The sequence below is a fragment of the Erpetoichthys calabaricus genome, chromosome 5, assembly GCF_900747795.2.
Source record: "Erpetoichthys calabaricus chromosome 5, fErpCal1.3, whole genome shotgun sequence".
NCBI classification, from domain to species: domain Eukaryota; kingdom Metazoa; phylum Chordata; class Cladistia; order Polypteriformes; family Polypteridae; genus Erpetoichthys; species Erpetoichthys calabaricus.
The window spans coordinates 106,008,374-106,029,235 of record NC_041398.2 but is presented as its reverse complement, the minus strand read 5'-3'; the positions used below and the strand labels follow the sequence as shown (position 1 = coordinate 106,029,235).

At 36.3% G+C, this 20,862-nt stretch overlaps 1 protein-coding gene across 1 annotated transcript in view; it reads right to left on the bottom strand.

The window, feature by feature from the left end:
* Nucleotides 1-20,862, bottom strand: part of nfxl1 (nuclear transcription factor, X-box binding-like 1) — a 138,622-nt gene that overhangs the window by 90,981 nt on the left and 26,779 nt on the right. The window contains exons 9-10 of the mRNA XM_028801911.2: nucleotides 19,410-19,524; nucleotides 16,292-16,416 (exon numbers count right to left, since the gene is read on the bottom strand). Of these exons, the coding sequence (XP_028657744.2) occupies nucleotides 16,292-16,416; nucleotides 19,410-19,524 (240 nt within the window). The remainder of the gene's footprint in view (nucleotides 1-16,291; nucleotides 16,417-19,409; nucleotides 19,525-20,862) is intronic.

The window sequence follows — 20,862 nt, the reverse complement described above, 5'->3', positions numbered from 1 at the left end:
AACTCTAGTAGTTCACTGTTTTGTTCATGGAAATAGCTTTAGATACAATGCTTATAAGATGATGCATTACACTGATGGAAGTATTTATACCGAAAATGGTAGGTTTTTGGCCATAAATGGATATACATCATTTCACATGCGTGTGTTTTGGGACAACTGAAGGGCTCTGCTGGTTGTAATTCTCCCCAGGACCAAGGGTTGGCATTGATGCCTAATTGCTTTTCTTCTCCACCCTCTGCAGGACGAAAGATCGACATCTACTCCACTTTTGACGTCAATTCTGTCATGCAGTTGATAAATGGACTTCGGTTTTTACATACTGACAGCAACATGTAAATTGAATACTGTAATTTCTTTTTCTTTGGTTATATTCTTGAGTAAAGGAGCACTTGTGTTGTTATACTGTATCTTTTGTGAAAGTGTTTATTTGATATTTGAACTTCAGTCATCACACATTATACATTATTCATGTCAATATTTTAGTAATTTTTACTATAATTTCTGTTATGTGCCCAACAGTTCTTGCCTCGCATTTCCTATCATCCTACATTTACCCAGATCATTGTAGACACGGAACACATATGAAATGCATGTTTTCCAAATAATTAGATATTATTTACCCTATACAACTCCAGGCACCTCACACCCAGATTTACTGATGAGCTGGAAGAACTTCAGCTACGTCAGTGGGGGGGAAGGAATAGCAGGCTGCTTGCTGCTTGTGCTGATTGACACATTTACAAAACAAAAGACACTAATGGAGAGGAGTGAAATGAATTTAAGGTGGCCCAGAATTACTACTTTTTTTGTAGGCTTCAGGGATTCTAGCGTTTATCAGTACGTGGTTCTTAAACCAGCTTTCCTTAATGCTGACAGGAGTTCTTAGGCAGTGATTGCCACACAGAATACATTACATCCACTGCTCAGAAGAACATCAATTGAATTTAGTGTCTGTGTCCCCGACCACCAGCTTACAAACCAAACATTTATACATTATTTTAATTAAACCTGTGGGATACTCATTCATACATCTAGCCTCCTGGAGCCTCACCACAACTGCCATAAATGTTCTCTGCATTGAATGTATAGTGGCTTTTGCAATCACTTTTTAGAGATAGTGCGGCAAGGTGCCCTGGAAATTTAATGGATGTTTTTCTGAATGGGCTTTCTTAAAACTTAATTATTTATTTTAGCAGTACTATCTCTGTCGAAAGTACCAACCCCCAATTCTTGTCCTTCTTTCTCTATGTAACCAATCGCCGCACAATAAACATGTTTGTATTTGCTACCACTGCGCCACCATGCCCCCACATGTTTAATACATTTTTAACGTATTTCATCATGAAAATGATATCAGATATACATGGATTCAGTGTTGAATTATTAACGGTATAAGTTATTTAAATGAAGTTAACAATTTATCTGTAAAATGTAAAATATACATAATTCGCCTGTCTCCTCACTCACTCACGTCTGTCCGAAGCCAAATGCGCAGTCGCCTTCTGCGCACGTCAGAAGCCAAATGCGCAGTCGCCTTCTGCGCACCTGCCCGAAAAACCTTACGAGACTGACATCCAACCCTAACATTGTGGCAGGCGGCGGATTTACGGCCGCAAAAATTCAAAGAGAAAGGCGACTTCGATTAAAGCTCTAGAGGCCTGAAAGGCGATTTCGATTACAGCTCGAAGCCTAATTACGCATTCTGATTCAATTACGCATTCATTCAATACACCTATATCAGGTTTGTGGTGCTTATACTTATTACTATTCCATATTGTACTGGAACATTCATCATTCAATATTATACTATAGACCTGGAAAATTCATCAACTAACAGTACAAGCCTGTACAGTAATGAGTAAAGCGGACTACAATCATTACAAAACAACTTCTTCGTTACTTATCATTTGTTCTTCATACACTGCTGACACAAACTCGTGCCCGTTTCATCTTATGTTGTCGAAACGGGCTCTTTGTCTAGTTTCATCATAAAAATGATATCAATTATACATCCTAGAATTCAAACAGCTCCAAGAGGATAGCTGTTGGAAATCTAAATCGAGTTAGAAGCCAGTCATAATCATCTGTAAATACACGCTCTCTTCTATTGAATTGAATTAAATTCCTTTATTGTCATTGTATGGTCTAATGAGATTCAATATGCAACTACTCCATAAATTAATTTTCCTATAAAATGATAAAAAAAAATAATATAAAAAATGAAAAATATACAATATAAAAGCTTAAGTATAATATACTAGTGCTGGGTAGTATAACCAAAATTCTATATCACAGTATTTTTCAAAATTATACCGGTTTCACGGTATTCGACTGTATTTTTTTCCCATGCATGAGTGGATGTTAACCACATTTTCCACTGCAATTACTGGCTAAGAATAACCTATTCCACTGTCATGAGAATTGTGCATTGTACAAAAAAACATTTTAATGTGCACACAAGTATTAATACAAGTTTGCATGGCCCCATAAAGTGATAGATTTCAAGGGAGTGGCACTAATGAAGAGAAGGAATCACATTGCATGACAGATGCACTCAAAATATAGAGCCTTTTTATTGAACAATGTTTGCAAACAACTTAAACTGAAATTTTGACAACATATTTTCAACCATCCAAAGAGGCATTTAGACATGGTAAAATATCCAGAGGTGCTTGTCAAAAGTTGTATTGCACTGAACATGTCTTAGAAAAGGAATAATTAGTAAATATTTTTTGTAAACCAACTACACTTTGTTAATGTTAACAATCTCTGTCCACTGACATGTTAAAGTGACTTTTTAAACAACTTTACCATCATTAAACTGCATAATATTTAAACAAATAATATCAATACAATAAATAATAGTTGAACTTCCAGTAATAATACTATTACTTCCAAGACTAAAAAGTCCAGGTGCATTACACAGTACTCACCAAATTAAAATAAAATAAAATAAAACAAGTGCAACTTGGTGATGATATCTTTACCAACTGAACCATCATTAAGGCAAACTGCATTAATATGGACCTTGCTTCAAGCTAAGCCATATACATAAATAATAAAACTGCAACTTGCATTTATAATGCTATTTGTGGTATAGCCCTACGGAAGAGTATTAGGGCCACAGTGAAGGAAAAAAAAAACTATATGTCGAGATTAAAGTCGACATTTCCACTTTATTCTCATAGTTTATTTTGTCACTAAAATAGAATGTCGTAAACTAAACTTCATCCTAAAATCAATGTTTAATTTACTAGATTTTCTCAAACCCCATCATAAGTTAATGTAGCACATTAAATGCTTTGTGTTAAGTGTTTTCCGACCCAGCTGTTAATCACTATGCTTCTTAAACTGACTTCCTCTGCGCTAAGAGTAGGCGCCGGCAGCGATCGCCGCACAGAATACATTCACGTCATGATATTTTGAGTACTGAGAAAAGCGCTATATAAATGTAATGAATTATTATTATTATTCCTGCTCTCTGAAAATGTAGAATGCTAAGATACATTTTCAAGATGAAATGCATTAAACAGGTATTAAACATGCATGGTAGTGCTGCTCCCTTGCAGTAAGGGGTCCCCAGGTGTACTTTCAGTGTAGAGAACTTTATGGCAGGTGTGACGAGGCTCCAAAAAACGATGTATGAATGGGTGTCGCACAGGTTTAACTTAAATATTGTGCAAATGTTGGGTTTGTGATCTGGTGGTCAGAGACACGAACACAGAATTCAATGGATGTTCTTCTGAGCGGGCGTTCTTTATTGCATGTGTGCTATCTCTGTCTAACGTACCAAACCCACAGTTCCTGTGTTTCCTTTTTCTTTCTCCACATAACCAATCACCACACGATAAACGTCTTTGTGAAATTAAAACTAGTTATAAACTTAGACCACGGAGTGTTCAGAACTTCAAAAAAATCTTCGTTATACATGTTTAATTATGCCATCCATTCAGGGTTGCGCCCATCCCAGCAAGCAATACGAGCAATACATACATAGCACGGTCAATATAGCCTTACAAAGCCCCAAATCCTACATGACTTGGAAAAAAACTGAAGCACGCAGAGTAAACCCACCAGAAATACATGCAAATTCAAGGCAGGAAACACCAGGGACCCCCTTGTGGCGACACAGCAGTGCACCCTCAAAGCCACCATGCCCCCATATGATTAATATACACTTTAATGTATTTCATCATGAAAATGATATTAAGTATTTATCTTAACATTCTAAATGTTCAGGGAGCAGGAATATCATGAAATTAATGTATTCTGTGAGGTGATTGCTGCCTGCGCCTCCTCTTAGTGCAAGAGGAAGTCAGTTTAAGAAGCACGTAGCGAAAATGGCTTCGGGAACACTTAACACAAAGCATTTAATGTGCTACATAACTTATGACGGGGTTTGAGAAAATCTAGTAAATTAAATATTCATTTTAAGATGAAGTTTAGTTTACGATGTTCTACTTTAATGACAAATTACGAGAATAAAGTCAATATGTCGACTTTAATCTCGATATAAACGGCAATAATAAAGTAGAAATGTCGAGAATAAAGTCAACATGTCGACTTTATTCTTGTCAGAAGCATTGAGATTAAAGTGGAAATGTCGAGAATAAATTCAACATGTCGTCACACTATTACACAGTACCCAGGTACATTACACAGTATTAAAAAAAAAAAAATAAAACAAGTACAACTTGGCTTGCAGTATTATCCAGTAGTATAGAAACAGTACTCTCACATTTGAGCATAATGGTCCACATCCGACCTTTTAAAACCAAAGTATCTACAGACAACAGACACGGCTCCTTTTTCGGCAAACATTCTTCTGTGTCATCATGTTCAACTTTATCATCTGCTACAGCTTCAGTTTCAGAACGTTCTCTGTCCATTTTCGACGTTCAATACCTCCACTAACACATGTACTCTGTTGCATTCGTGTTTAGTAGTGCAGTAGTGAAAAAGGTCCCCCCTTAAACAGTTTCCCGCTGTGCCACATTCCAAACTTTGTTTAGGCAATTTAAACCGGTGTTGCGGTATAAGAAAAATGCATATCATAACAAAAATAAAAAAATGTTTTTTGGTATGAACCGGTATACCGCCCAGCACTATAATATACATGCACATATAGTGCAGATAGTGCAAATGCTTCATAAAGTCGCTCAGGTTGCGCAATTTTACTGTTATTGTACAAGTTTACAGTGACGTAATAGTAATTTTAAGTATAAACAGTTCTACCAGGAGCACTTGATGAACTGATTGAGTGCATTTACAGCTCTTAGGATGAAACTGTTTCTGAGCCTCAAGGTCCACGCAGGAAATGTTCTGAAGCATTGCTAGATGGGAGGAGAATAAATAGACTGTGGCATGGTTGAGTGGAATCCATGCAGATGTTGGTAGCTTTCCTGAGGCAGCGTGTGCTATAAATGTTGTCCAGGGCTGGAAGCTGTGTCCTGAGAATCCTCTCCGCTCTTGACAAAACCCGCTGTACAGATGTGACACTACATATAGATACAATGGGTTAAAATACTCTTAGTGGTGCACTTAGGCCGGAGTTATACATCACGCGACGCATGCTGAAGCAGACGCTCCTGCTATGCAAGCGTTGAAGTGTTCGTACTTGCGCGGGTACTTTACGTAAATCTGGAGGAATCCGCCAGGTGGCAGTGCGAGATATTATCATGGTGAGAACATATTCGGCTTCTCTGTATTGTGAATTGCCTAGAACACCCATTAAATTCCGATGACACCTTACCGCAATATCTCTGAAATGGATGTTTATTGATTAAACCCAGGGATGTGTTCATTCCAGCAAGCATTGGGCACGAGTGAGAAATAATCCCTGGACGATGCCTCGGCTCATCGCAAGGTGAATACAAGCACACACATACACTAGCGTCATTTTAGCGGCACGAAATCCCCAAATCTGCATATCTTTGGAAGGAAACTGGAGCACACCGAGGAAACCCAGCAGGAAAACTCCAGGCAGGGAATGTCAGCGACGTGACACCCTGCAAGACAGCAGCGCTAACGCTCCGCCACTGTGTCACCCCATGTGTGTAATTATGATAAAAATAATTCTTTGCATTTATATAGCACTTTTCTCACTACTCAAAGCACTTAGCAATTGCAGGTTAAGGGCCTTGCTGAAGGGCCCAACAGAGCAGAGTCCCTTTTGTCATTTACGGGATTCGAACCGGCAACCTTCCTATTGCCAGTGCATATCCCTAGCCTCAGAGCCACCACTCCGTCCTATTAACATTATTCATTATTTAAACGAAATTACTGATTTATCTGTAAAATGTAATATACATACTTTAATGCTTTTCATCATGAAAGTGATATCAAGTATAAATCTAAGGATTCTAAATGTGCAGAGAGTTGGAATATCATACATTTAATGTGCGTGGAGTGACGATCTATTGCTGGCGATTCGCTGCTGTCAGGAGCAGAGGAAGCCCTAGAAAAAAAGAAGTCACAGTATGTGAGAATTTTAAAACGTATCATGTCATTACGATCGGGAATATGCAATGCTTGAATATAAAAGCACCATGAATTCATCTGTATGTCGGCATTTTGCTTCACCACATTGAACCATTTATCAAATATCGAAGCGCGCACACCGATCTCGTAGGATCCGCAAAGCAACTTTCTGTCACATGTAGATAGTAAACAGAGACTCTGACGTCACATTCCAACTTTTAGCACACTGCACCCCCTGACTTTTTGCTGGTACTGCAACTCACGCACGCGTCGCGTTAATTTCTGAGGACCTGCTCAGTGGATGCATCAAATGAACGCTCAGAACGTGTGGCGGCCATGATGCGAGCGCGTACGCTTTCTGAGCGTGAAGTATAAATGAGCCCTAAGAGTAACAACGTTAAAGCAGATATAGTATTTGGAATAGTTTGGCTGTTCCATGCACCATTAGATAGATAGATAGATAGATAGATAGATAGATAGATAGATAGATAGATAGATAGATAGATAGATAGATAGATAGATAGATAGATAGATAGATAGATAGATAGATAGATAGATAGATAGATAGACAGACAGACAGACAGACAGACAGACAGACAGACAGACAGACAGACAGACAGACAGACAGACAGACAGACAGACAGACAGACAGACAGACAGACAGATAGATAGATAGATAGATACTTTATTAATCCCAGGGGGAAATTCACATACTCCAGCAGCAAAAAATATTACATTAAAGAGTAATAAAAAATGCAGGTAAAAAACAGACAATAACTTGAATAATGTTCAACGTTTACCCCCTCTGGTGGAATTGAAGAGTCGCATAGTTTGGGGGAGGAATGATCTTCTCAGTCTGTCAGTGGAGCAGGACAGTGACAGCAGTCTGTCGCTGAAACTGCTCCTCTGTCTGGAGATGACACTGTTTAATGGATGTAGTGGATTCTCCATAATTGATAGGAGCCTGCTGAGTGCCCGTTGCTCTGCTACGGATGTCAAACCGTCCAGCTCTATGCCAACAATAGAGCCTGCCTTCCTCACCAGTTTGTCCAGGCGTGAGGCATCCTTCTTCTTAATGCTGCCTCCCCAGCACACCACTGCGTAGAAGAGGGCACTCACCACAACCATCTGATAGAACATCTGCAGCATCTTACTGCAGATGTTGAAGGATGCCAGTCTTCTAAAGAAGTACAGGCGGCTCTGTTACAGAATGATTACAATCAAGTGCCTTAAATTTGTAAACATTATGAAATTAATTTCGATGTGTTTGATAAAAGCCTACCTGAATATAAAAAAGAAAGGGAAATGACACAGAAGCAGTAGCAGTGCTTTGACACTGGATGCCGCCAGTTTACATAACTGAGCAGAAAAGTGCTTATGCATGATGTGAGGCTGCTGTGAAAATGTGCGTGGCTTAATTTTAATTTTATTTAATTAATTAAGTAAATAAGTTTAATTTTTATACATCTCGAAGTGAGCATGGAAACGGGCGTACGCATACTTTTTGTGCGCACGCACCATTTATACATGAGGCCCCTGCTGCTGTAGCTCATTCACTTTAGCGTCCAATGCTTTGAGCATTTAGAAAAGCCTTTCTGTTGTAATAATTGTTACTTGAGTATTTGTGGCCTTTCTTTTAGGTTAAATTGACCTGCCATTCTCCTCTTAACTCACTCATTAACAAAGGAGCTTTTTCCACAGTATAGCTACTCATATTTTTTATGTTTACATCTCTTTTTGTAAACTCTACAGACTGCACGGCAAGAAAATCCCAAGAGGGCAGCAGACTGAGATGCAGAAACCATTATTCATTCAGACTATGGTCAAAGTAACATAGGTCAGACATCAGAGTTCTTACATCCTATGACTAACTTTCTAGGGCAGCATTAAAAAAAAAAATTGTGCAATCAAGCATCAACATGAGGAAAAAGTAATGAATAGCATAACACATTTTATACACAGACCTATGCCAACACCAATAACATCAAAATGGCAAACAGCAAAAAATAAATGATTGCTTGTTTTTTGCAAAGTTTGTTTTTGTTGCTTCACAGATTATATGTGTGTTTTCTTTCAAGTAACCTTTTCCATGCAATATGGAAATACACAAAAAGAAAACTGACAATCCACAGATGCTCAAGTTTCCTGGTTTGGGGGCCCTAGGCCAATTGGAGGGCAAGGTGAAGCATATTATAAAGGTTTTGTCTAATTAATTGTTCTAGCAACTTCTCTGAAGATCATACCTAGATAGATTATAAACATTTTATTAAACTCTAATGAAGGAAACTGACAAAACACTTTTCTGTGAATAGTAAGTGAATAGTAAACCTGTTTCATTCAGTAAAATACTTTTGTCAAAACACTTTTCTGTGACTGGTAAACCTGTTTTATTCAGTAAAATATATAAGCAGAATAGCTCACCATTAATTCAACTGAAAATTATGGTAAATTATTGGCATCTCTCAGTTTCATTATGTCTTCAATTACATGATAGACAAATCTGCTTGAATATGTTAGCTTTATCACGGTTAACAAACATTCTAGGAGGCAAAAGCTTTTCTACTTTTCACGATCACAGATTATGTATTGAGGCAGTTCTCCTACCACTTTAATGTAAAAACGAGTTGATGTTAAATGCTATGAGACCCATATGTAGTCAAGAAATAAAATTTTGGACTAAAACAATTTAGATCTTTATAAAGTTTTTCTCAGTTGCAGCTGCAGAACCTTGAATTATTGTTTTTAATGTAGTCCTTGCTATTTTTAAGTTGTGTGTAAAGAAGGATACAGATAGAGGGGAACATCTCCTCTCATGTGAGAAGGTGCCTGTAGAGTAGTATGAACCTGGGGGAATGGTGGAAGCAATTAAATAGAGCAACACCAGTATTCAGAAAAATTTTAAAAAAGGTACTTTTTATGCTTGAATGCAAATTTGACAGACTCATTCACTCACTCATCAACAAAAACAGTACTTCCCGTTTAGCAAAATTAAACAGCTGAAATCTGGCACGATGGTACATCTAGGGCAGTAGGTATTTGCTAATATAGGACTTTTCGATACATCAATATTTAGAAGTAACTCGACACCCCCACAATACATTAAAATGTTATTGCAGAGGAAGACCAGAACTAAGGGAGTGCACACAGCTAGTTTTCTTTCAAAACATATGAATCTCATAACAGTTTTCTTTTTTGTTCAATAATGGCATGTATAGGCTATTTTACAGGTGTCAACACTACTCTGACTAACACTGTGATGTCATATGGTACTGAAAATATCATGACACATTATTCTTCCCATAAAACAGAAAAACCTGTTCATTTGTGCTATACAGATACATTCCAATAAACACAGATTTATACTCCATTGCTTTTTTTTACATGTAATTTCATTCTCTAAACTGTTTAATCCAATTTCTGGCCTCTTGGCTCAAGGAGATGTGGAAAGTGTGCTTCAGTAACGTGTATATATTTTCATAAACAATATAAGCATTTCAAACACTTGATTCATTGCATGGGCTGCCTAAACGTGGAGCCTGTTAACGTCATTGCTTTTTGTAGTAACGCATGATTCAGTGCTACAACTTTATTGCCTGGCTATGGCAAAAGAAAAAAACTGAAGTTTGACAATACAACTGTTGAGAGTCATGAAAAGTAATTCTTGAGTGAAAGATGTAAACAAATGAAAATTATTCACATATGCTGTAATAATAATCCATTTAATAAATTTGCTTTATCATGGGCATGTTTGTAGGGAAAGCTGCAATCTATCTGAGCCAGCATTAGACACAAAGATGGACATAAATTCTCAAAATTCCTATTATTCAATTACATCTTACCTGAGTTACCGTCAAGCTTGTATATTGTAATCTTTTTGGTTAGCCAATAAAAGCTGTCATTTTGCTTGACTCCTCACTTCATCCATAATGGCTAACACAGTACAACACTAGCATTATTATTAAATTTTAAATTCAAATTCAACATTATTCAACAGTCTGAATTCAAAAGAATACAGTTTCCTGCAAAACTGTGTTTCACACTGATCAATAACTGAAGTCAAAGCTAGTCACTAGGAAAAGCATGAATTGATCTACAGCAGGAAAGTTTTATTCAATGCCAATTTTATGTAACACGTTCAAGAATAAGGAGCTCCATTGAACTAATAATATTAGCCACTGGTAAAAACAACTACAAATATTGTACTCAAAAAATACTTACCTACAATACTTGAAGAATACTGCAGAGAAAATAGTTAATATTACAAAACCTATAACCAAAATATCAGGAAAATAAGTTCCTTCTAAATTCTATAAGTAATATTGAAATATATTCATTATTTATAAACACAGTTCAATAAACACATCCTATGAGCATATTTCAAATTCTGAATTAATATTTAATTACTGGTGTCTTTGAAATGAAAAAGAAAACCACAAAAATTTCAAGTTAAATTTGTAAACAATGAACAGTTGCTGAGAATTTGAATTGTTTTCATGGTATGCTCAAACAGACTTATAGAAATTAAATTGCTGATGACTGATTAACATTCAATCCTGTTCGGATTCCACTGATATTTGCAAAAATAAAATTTAATGATTATTTAAAATATACCCAAAACAAAAATTAATGCTGTTGCCATTTAATGTAGCTATTGCTGATTTAATAAAATGGTGTCACGGTTATTTTGATTAATATAAAACTGTCATATCCTGGAAATCTGGCATGCTGCCAGAAAACTTTAAACCTTATGCATGGTCTCTCTATCTATTTACCTTAAGACTAGTTAATCCAAAATAAAGATGCAGGGATATGAGGCTATTATGCCAACACTTGTCACAAAGCAGGAACCAATCTTGGACAGAAACCAGTCCACATCAGGCAACACTCAAATTCACTCCTGCACTTATTTATACTATGGATGCAAATTTTGATCACATTTCTTAATTGACAGTCCTCCACTTTTGATCAGTTGATAACCACTAATCAATAAAAACTGACATATACTGTACTTAATAAGAAAAAAATAATGCAAGGATACCTATCTCAGAAATGTATTACTTATTTATGAATTATGTGTATTTTTTTACATTTAACAAAAAACATGTTAAATACTGACATTTAAGTTGCTAAGAAGCTTTTTTTATGAATTTTGATTTAGGAATTCGATGAAATTGACATGCTTGGGAGTCAGGTGTGTGCATAGCCTCCTAACTGTCAGGCCAGCAGCCTGATAATACTAATGTTCCATTTGTACTTGGGTAGTTAAGATTAAAGTACATATTAAATCTGTCATGAGCAGTAATTTGTAGTATACAATAAAAGCAAGCTACGGGGGTCCAATTTATGGATGGTAGGTAAATTACTGATCACAATGTTTTGAAAGTTATCATGAACATACAAAAGCATTTTGCCTAGCTTCTTGACAAGGCTATCAACTCTGTGCTTTCTGTAATAATACTGATTTCACTGGTCAGTTTTCATCTGAGTTTTGAATTCAGATATACTTATTGTGACTAGTTGTGTTTTTAAGATATTTAGATCTTTTCTGCTCAACATAATTAATCAGCCACATTGACTGGTAACATGTCTTCTTCAATAAGTGCACACATATGCTATATGATCCCGACTTCTGGTCAGCAGATGTATTTCCTTGCTAGTGCTGTAGTCTGATCTCACAAACATGATGCTTGTTTTGTACTTGGTAATGAACTGCAGAAATGCTGCTTTGGTATTTATTCACAACATTACACAGTTGGCAGTGAACCTTGTCATCCTTTCTCTTAAAATGTTTCTGATCAGTGCTACATTAAACATGTTTCACCTATCTATTCTCCTAGATGTAAAAGAATCTGATATACACCTTATATACTGCCACCTTGTGTTTATGTAAATCAACAACAAGTCTCAAGTCTGTAGGAGGTTTTGTAGTGCAGCAAAGAAATTTAGTTTTCCTCAAGCAAATTTAACTTATTCGTGTAATCAGTGACATGGTTTAATTTTAACTGTTACTATTAGATAAAAAACCTTGTTTATTAACAAAGGAAAGCTAATGTAAAGATTAAGGTCTCCTGTGGCTTGACACCACCAGCACAGCAAGTGCTATTAAAGAGTTTTTTTTAGCTGACAGAGCACAGTACAAATACTTTAAGCAAAAGCAAACATTCACTTGCCTGGGAAAAGCTAAATGTCATTTCTGCAAGTGATTTGCATCGTCTTGCACTTTCATTTAGAACAGGGGTTTTCCTGGGGACCCACTGTGACTGCAGGTTTTTGTTCCAACCAGCTCCTGTTTTTAATTGGACTCCTGGGCTAATTAAGCAAACTGTTATTTCCCCGATTCTGTGTTTTGGGAACAATATAGAAATTAGAAAACTGAGTTTGGTATGTATAAATAAATAAATAAATTTTATGTATTTAAGCAGTTACCCTAAGTTCTTGTCTATAAGCCGGACTCATGTATTAGCCGGAGACCAAAAATCATACGAATTTTTAAAATAAAATCGTATCATAGATAAGCCGGACTCATGGATAAGCCGAACGTACTATAACCTATAACTAATAGAAGGGAGGGAGGTCAGTGGTCTCACTCGCGCCCATTTAATTTCTTTAAGGGGGGAGAGAGTGTGAGATATTGCCGTCTCTCTCACTCCCCGCATGGCGCGGTTGGAGCGGCCGGAGCGCGTTCTTTCTGCTCTGGGCGTCGCCGAGTCAACACGAGCGCGTAGCGGTCATTTAAATTGTGATTTTATATGTAAGCATATTTAAATATATATCGCGGATTTCTGCGGACAATGGGTCTTTTAATTTCTGGTACATGCTTCCTCAGTTGGTTTGCCCAGTTGATTTCATACAAGGGACGCTATTGGCAGATGGCTGAGAAGCTAGATTGCTTACTTTTCTGTCAATCTTGCGCTGACTATCTGTGATCCTGACGTATGGGGATTGAGCAGGGGGGCTGTTTGCACACCTAGACGATACAGACGCTCGTCTAAAAATGCTGAAAGATTATCTTCACGTTGCTATCTTTTGTAAAGCTGATTCCTGAAAAGACATGCTGCAGTGCTTCGCATACTTAAAAGCTCGAAGGGCACGTATTGATTTTTGACTGAAAAACAAACTCTCCCTCTCTCTCTCTTTGTCTGCTCCTGACGGAGGGGGTGTGAGCTGCCGCCTTCAACAGCTTTGTGCCGCGGTGCTTCGCATACTTAAAAGCCAAACAGACATATTGATTTGTTTGCTTCACTCCTTTGAAGAGGAAGATATGTTTGCATTCTTTTAATTGTGAGACGGAACTGTCATCTCTGTCTTGTCATGGAGCACAGTTTAAACTTTTGAAAAAGAGACAAATGTTTGTTTGCAGTGTTTGAATAACGTTCCTGTCTCTCTACAACCTCCTGTGTTTCTGCGCAAATCTGTGACCCAAGCATGACAATATAAAAATAACCATATAAACATATGGTTTCTACTTCGCGGATATTCTTATTTCGCGGGTGGCTCTGGAACGCAACCCCCGCGATGGATGTATAAGCCGGACTTATGTATAAGCCGATATTCTATTTTTTCATTTTCACAACTTTTTTCCTTAGATAAGCCGCGGCTTATTGACAAGAACTTAGGGTATATGGAAATAATGTATTCTTTCTTTTTAACATTTTCATTTTGATTTTCATTCTACTTTTCCAGGTGTTCTAATTGTTTAATTAACTCATTATTTACTAATTAGTGGGCCTGACACTAAATCAGTTGCAGCCTTTCACAATTCTGTGTGGTTTGTCTGGGTGTCTGCTCTGCTAGTTTTAAATTGTCATAATTAAACCTCAATGAAGGAAGCCATCTGCACAGAGAAAGGGCAAAATATAATGAAATCAACAAAAGAGAGTTAAGCATTTAAATCTATAGCAAAAATAGAAATATTTCTAAATGTCTTATAAATGTAAAAATACTGATGATGTGCTTTTCTGAATGTAGAATAAGAGAACAGGAAAAATAAATACCAACTAATTAAATCAGTTTCTGTCACTGACTATGAATCTGGTTTGAACAAAAACCTGCAGCCACAGTGGGTTTCCAGGACCAAGTTTAAAACCCCTGATTTAGAAGAGGCATGTAAACAATATACACAAGTCCCAATTAATCAAAACTCATACTTTTAATTTATATACAATATACAGATCAGAGATTGAATTTAATGTATGGCCGGGGGTGGGGGGGCTTTATTCGCCTAAAGTAACAACAAATGAAGGAAAGGGGATTTTATTGCACTAGGGGATTTCAGCATATAAACCACTGATCATTATACAGTAGATTACCCAGTTTATCTTACCATTTTCACATACTAAATGAATTCACTGAATGCTTCTGTCTATTAACTAAAACACTGCTTAAAACCAATACTAAAAAATGTAAAACATTATGTCAATAATTAAGAATATTTTCATTTGCATATACTCTTTAAAGCTGCTTTTAAAAGAACACAGTTTTCAATTCAGGTTTGTGAAGTTTGCTGTTGTGATATTGCATCAGTGTATGGGGGAGATACTAGCTAGTTAATAACACTGATGAGTAATATTTAAAGGACAAGTCAAATTAACTCCATTTTCAAATGTCACCAACTCATAATGCTTTCTTTTTAAAAATCTTTTTCTCCTTTTTAAATCTGTTGCAACTTTAAGAATATCTTTGTGAATAAAATCTATTATTACTTTTATTAAATTAATCTTGGCAGTTTAAAATATCTATAATTTGGCCATTGTTCTGGTGTTTTGAAGCTGCCTTACATATTTGATGAGCCTCTGCTATTATTTTTGCAAAATTTGTCACAATTACTCATAACTGGCAGTTCCATCCTTCGCTCCCATACCATCTAATTATGTGTTGTTTGTGCTTTCATCACGTTTGGCACATTTTAGTTGTTATAGTAATGATCATTACTTTGATCTGAAAATGACAATGACTGAAATAAATGTTTACAGATTCAATTTAAGCAATTAAGTACTGTACTATGTTTCACCTGCCCCGCTAACTCTGAGGTTAACAATAATTAATCCATTACATGGAAATCTAAACTGGACAAGTTACCTACAAAATGGATTTGTGGTTGCATGCACAGCTGTGGCCATGTTCATTAAAATCAGGGCTATGTATGGTGATTAATCTGGCAATCTTTTTAACTCCCTCATTCAAATGTACAACACTACAAGTTAAAATGACTGCGGCTGATAGCTGATTGATCACATCATCATGCTCTCAAACCAAGCACAAAGTATTCTTTGTTCCTGAACTAATTCCATAAACGGACAACAGTATTACTAATGAAAGCTTTCTATTGTCTCAGAAACATAGCAGGATTGTATACATTTGGAGGTGTACCTGTAACTGCAGCAGCTTCTCTCTCTTACACAGTGAGGTTGGTTCCCCCTCTCTTGTGTCTTCCTGGCCCATCCCCCAGCTCCCCTTACACTTGCTGTGCTTTCTCGTACCAACCCAAAAATCCTTGAGGTACACGTACAACAGGTTGAGAAACACTATCCTAATATTTTACTACTATCTTGTTTTAAATTATAATACCTAATTTAATCAACCCTCTATCACTAAATAACCTTTCATCACTAATTGAAAAAAATATTTTTCAAAAACATATATGATTCTAATATGAACATTTTTTCCTAAACATTTTAATGACCATATAAAGTTTTTTTTATCAAATAGTATCTGTCAATGACATTTACCGTATCTATGGCTACCAAGCACTTAATATTATATATGTAGTATATCGGCATATATAAGTGTTCAGACGTGAACAAAAAGTCACCTGTCTGCAGGTTTCACATGGACCACGATGGCAACGCATTGAGCATTTATGAAGTCCACAGTCCAGAAGTTTATCACAAGTATCACCACATGTTGGGACATCATCTGTGCAAGGAAGATAATATTCTGAAAAAAGAAATAAATAAATAAATAATATGCATTGGCAAAGAGTTCCTTACATATGACAGGTTTTCATAAAGGAAGAAGAAAAAAACAAACAACAACAAAGGCAGAGAGGAGCAAGTTACTATTAAAAGGTTTTCCAGCTAGTAACCTGATTTAAGTTGTGTTACAAATTACTTTAATGTATAGTGTGTAAAATGCCAGGTAGGTCCTGCCCCAGCTTTTGGTGACAATACCTTAAAATACAGTGCCCTCTATAATGTTTGGGACAAAGACACATTTTCCCTTGATTTACATTGTGCTCCACAGTTTAAAATTACAAATCAAATAATTCGGATGTGATGAAAGGGCATATTGCAGACTTTCATTTAGGGCTATTTTTATCATACCATGTAGAAATTACAACACTTTTCAGGCCCTCATAATGTTTGGGGGATACCAATGGTAGGTATATTAATTTAGTCTTACTTAGTACTTTGTTATACTTCTGTTGCATGCAATGAACTGCTTGAAATCTGCAATTCGTGGACATCACCAGGTACTCAGTATCTTCTCTGGTGATGCTCCGTCAAGCCTCAAATGCCATCTTCAGCTCCTGCTTGTTTCAGGGTTTTGTCCCCTTAAGGTTTCTCTTCAGCATATGGAAGGCATGCTCAACTGGATTTAATTCTTGTGACTGGTTTGGCCATTCAAGAATTTTCCATTTTTTAGCTTTGAAAAACTCTTGTGTTGCCTTGGCAGCATTCAGAATTCATTGTGCAACTGCCGTCAGCAGTCACATTATCAATGAGAGAAGTGTGTCGATACCTGTGGCCATACATGCCCAAGGCATAATACCCCAACGTTTAACAGATAAGGTGGAATGCTTTGGATCTTGAGTACTTCCTTTTCATCTTCATACTTTGCTCTGGACATCACTCTGATACAGGTTAATCTTTGTCTCGTCTGCCCACAAGACCTTTTTCCAGAATACTGCAGCCTCTTTTAAGTACTTTTTCACAAACTGTAATCTGACCCATCCTGTTTTTATGGCTAACTAGCAATTGGCATTTTGCAGTGTGGCCTCTGTATTTCTGTTCATGAAGTCTTCTTCGGATAGTAGTGTCTGGCACATACACACCTGCCTCCTGAAGACTGCTTCTGATCTGTCAGACAGGCTTTTTCATTATCATCAGTATCACTGTCATACTATAGTTAACAGTGGAGGTCTTCCTTGGCCTACCAGTCCCTTGTGATTACTGAGCTCACCAGTGTATTTCTTCTTAATGATATTCCAGACAGTTGATTTAGTTAATCCTTATGTTTTGTCAATGTATTTAATGGTTTTACCCTTGATTTACATAATGGCTTCTTTGACTTTCACTGGTACAGCTCTTGCCCTCAACCTGAAGGAAGTCTGTAGGTAGAAGCAAGCCTAATTATCTTATGTCTGTACTAATGAAGCAATGAAACACACCTGAGAAATCACCAACACTTGTAACACCAATTGTCCCAAACATTGTGGTGCTCTGAAATGGGGGGGGTGGTCATATAGAAAAGGTGTTGTCATTTCTATATGGTGTAACCAAAATGTATGCAAATACTGCTAAATTAAAGTCTACAATGTGCACTTTAATCACATCTGAATTGTTTGATTGTATTTTTAAACTGTGGTGCAGAGGGACAAATCAAGGTAAAATGTGTCTTTGTCCTTTGTAGAGGAACTGTATATTAGTGCTGGGCCTAGAAGAATTTGAGGTTGTCTGTTAAACAGCTCCTTGTATGAATAAGACAAAAGTAAATTTACATTTCTCAAAGTTCCTGGACCTTACAGTGTTGGCACCTGTCATACCAAAACCAATTCCCAGAAAATGGCATTCAAAACTGAAAAAAAAAAGTGAAAACAATTTATTTTAAATATAGTACATGCTATCAATGCTAAGCCCAATGATGCAATAAGTCATACTGTATGGCTGCAAACTCACATATCATGCTCTGCTTTGTCACTTAACTAATAGTTTTCTAGATCAATCAAAGCTTTTGATAAATTTTACCAAGTTTAGGCTTAAAGCAAAACTTCTTTTAACTGGAATGCAACAATAATGTATACCGCACGCCATGTGAAGTAGAAGTGGCAGTGAGCATTTCACCACATTCTGACTTTAGACCTGTATCTCAATGGGGAGTTTTTTGTGTAGTTTGTGCTCTCCCCATATTCAGAGGCTCTTCCTATGGCATCTCTAGCTTCATCCAACATTCCACAGAAATTCTGATAGACTGTTTAGCAAAAAAGAATTGGCCTGAAATAAAGGATGTTTGTGTATATGAGTAAGGGAGAAAGAGAGAGTGCACCCTTTCAAGGTTTTGGTGCGACACTGTGTTGCCAATACCAATATAGGCTACCATTTCTTGTTTTCCCATACTGAAAACCTGTACACAAAAATGGATAATTGGAAGAAAAATAACACAAGTGATGAGCATAAGAAAAAAAGATTCTGTAATGAAAAAGCAAGCAAGTAGTAAATGCTGGAGTCAAGTATTCCACTGTATATCTGCAAGTATACAGATGAACCAAGCAATATTCATCAGGATGAGATATTTGAACAGCTTAACTATTAGCTAAACAAATTGGCTTGATAGACTGAATGGTCTCCTCTCATTTGTCAAACTTCTTTGAAGATAAATACTAAAATCTGATCAAAATAAGCCTGTATACAATATACAGTATGTATTGTCAGCATTAAATCTTAAAACAGGCATCACATTTTAACTATAAAAACATAATTTTACTGTGCCCAAAACTGTAATCATTAGTGTAAACATTACTTTACAATAACCAGTGTAGTTTTCTTGTTTGGAAAAAAACATCTTCTAGATTTCTGATAAACTGAAATTTCATCATTAATAATTAAATCAGGCATCTCGCGAGCTAAAAACTGGATGAGCTTTTTTTCTTAAGTTTTTATACCTGAAATATTTCAAATTTTACATTTCAAAATGAGTACAAATTTACTCACTTGATTTACCGCATGGACAGACCCTATTTCCCGACCGAGGACAATCTCCACAAGAACCAGAATGGCATACAATTTCACATGTGTGGTATCCACAAGGAAAAACATTTCCACAAACCTTGCATAGGAAGAAAAAAAAAACAGGAAAATATTATGAAGGAAAAAAAACAACATTCAGGAAAGATTTCAATAGCATTACCTAGTTATGGCAATCACAGTGCCTATAAAAACGATTCACCCTCTTGGAAGTTTTCATTTTTTATTGTTATACAACATTGTTATTCAACATAAACAACACAGTGGATTTTATTTGACTTGTTTGACACTGAACGGAAAAACACTCTTCAAAGTGAAAACAAATCTCTGCAAAGTGGTCTTATTTAATTACAAATGTGAAACACAAAATAACTGATTGTATATGCATTCATCTGCTTCAAGTCAGTATTTAGTAGGTATACATTTGGCAGCCATGACAACCTCCAGTCTGTGTACACAGGTATCTCACTCTCATCAGCTTTGTACATTTGAACCCTATAATTATTTCCCTATCTTCTTTGTAATACTGCTCTGTCAGGATGCATGTTGATTTTGATTATAAGTAACCAGACATTTTCAAGTCCAGCAAAATTTTTTCAATTAGACTGAAATCTGGATTATGTATACCAACCAGCTTCTCCCGTCCAAGTGACAGGTGTCATTTTTTACACTAAGGGGCCCCTTGCAAAGTTTACTAGTTTATATATTTGCAGCCTAGTAAGACAAAAGAAAGTTAGGCAGTGCCAGGCAACATTCTTCTTTAGGTCTCTGAAGAGACATTTTCAATGCATTATTAATCTGCACAGATAAAGTTTATAAAAAAAGAAGACATAAATATATATATGAATATTCTGAAAAACATCCCTATGGAGGATATTTACTTTGACAATATTAATTCTATCTTGGGTAAGATGAGTAAGCACCCATATATGTATAATACTTTCTATTACTTTAAAGAGGTCTTTAATTTTAAGGTATCTGAATCATTCCAAGGCAATTAATGAAAGGAGATCTAGTTTAATCTGAATTGAATGGATTAAGAACTGTCTTATTTAAATTGATTTTGAACCCAGTGATCTTATGAAATTCATCTAACAAATTTATTGTGAACAGCAACAACAAATGCTAGTCCACATTAAGGAGCATAATATCAATACAAAGAGACTTACTATTACTATTCTTTCTTTGACTGCATCTGAAAATGAATAGTTAGGGGGTTCAATAGCAATTGCAAAAAGCACTGCTAATGTGATAATGAGAAACCCTGTCTGGTTTTGCTCTCTTATTTGAAATGGTCAGAATTTATAATTTTTCAAAACAAAGCGTCCAGAGTAGAGTAATTTAATTCAGACACATATATTAGAACAAACCCCACATCTCCACAATTCAATATACCGATAACCCCATTAGACTTGCTCAA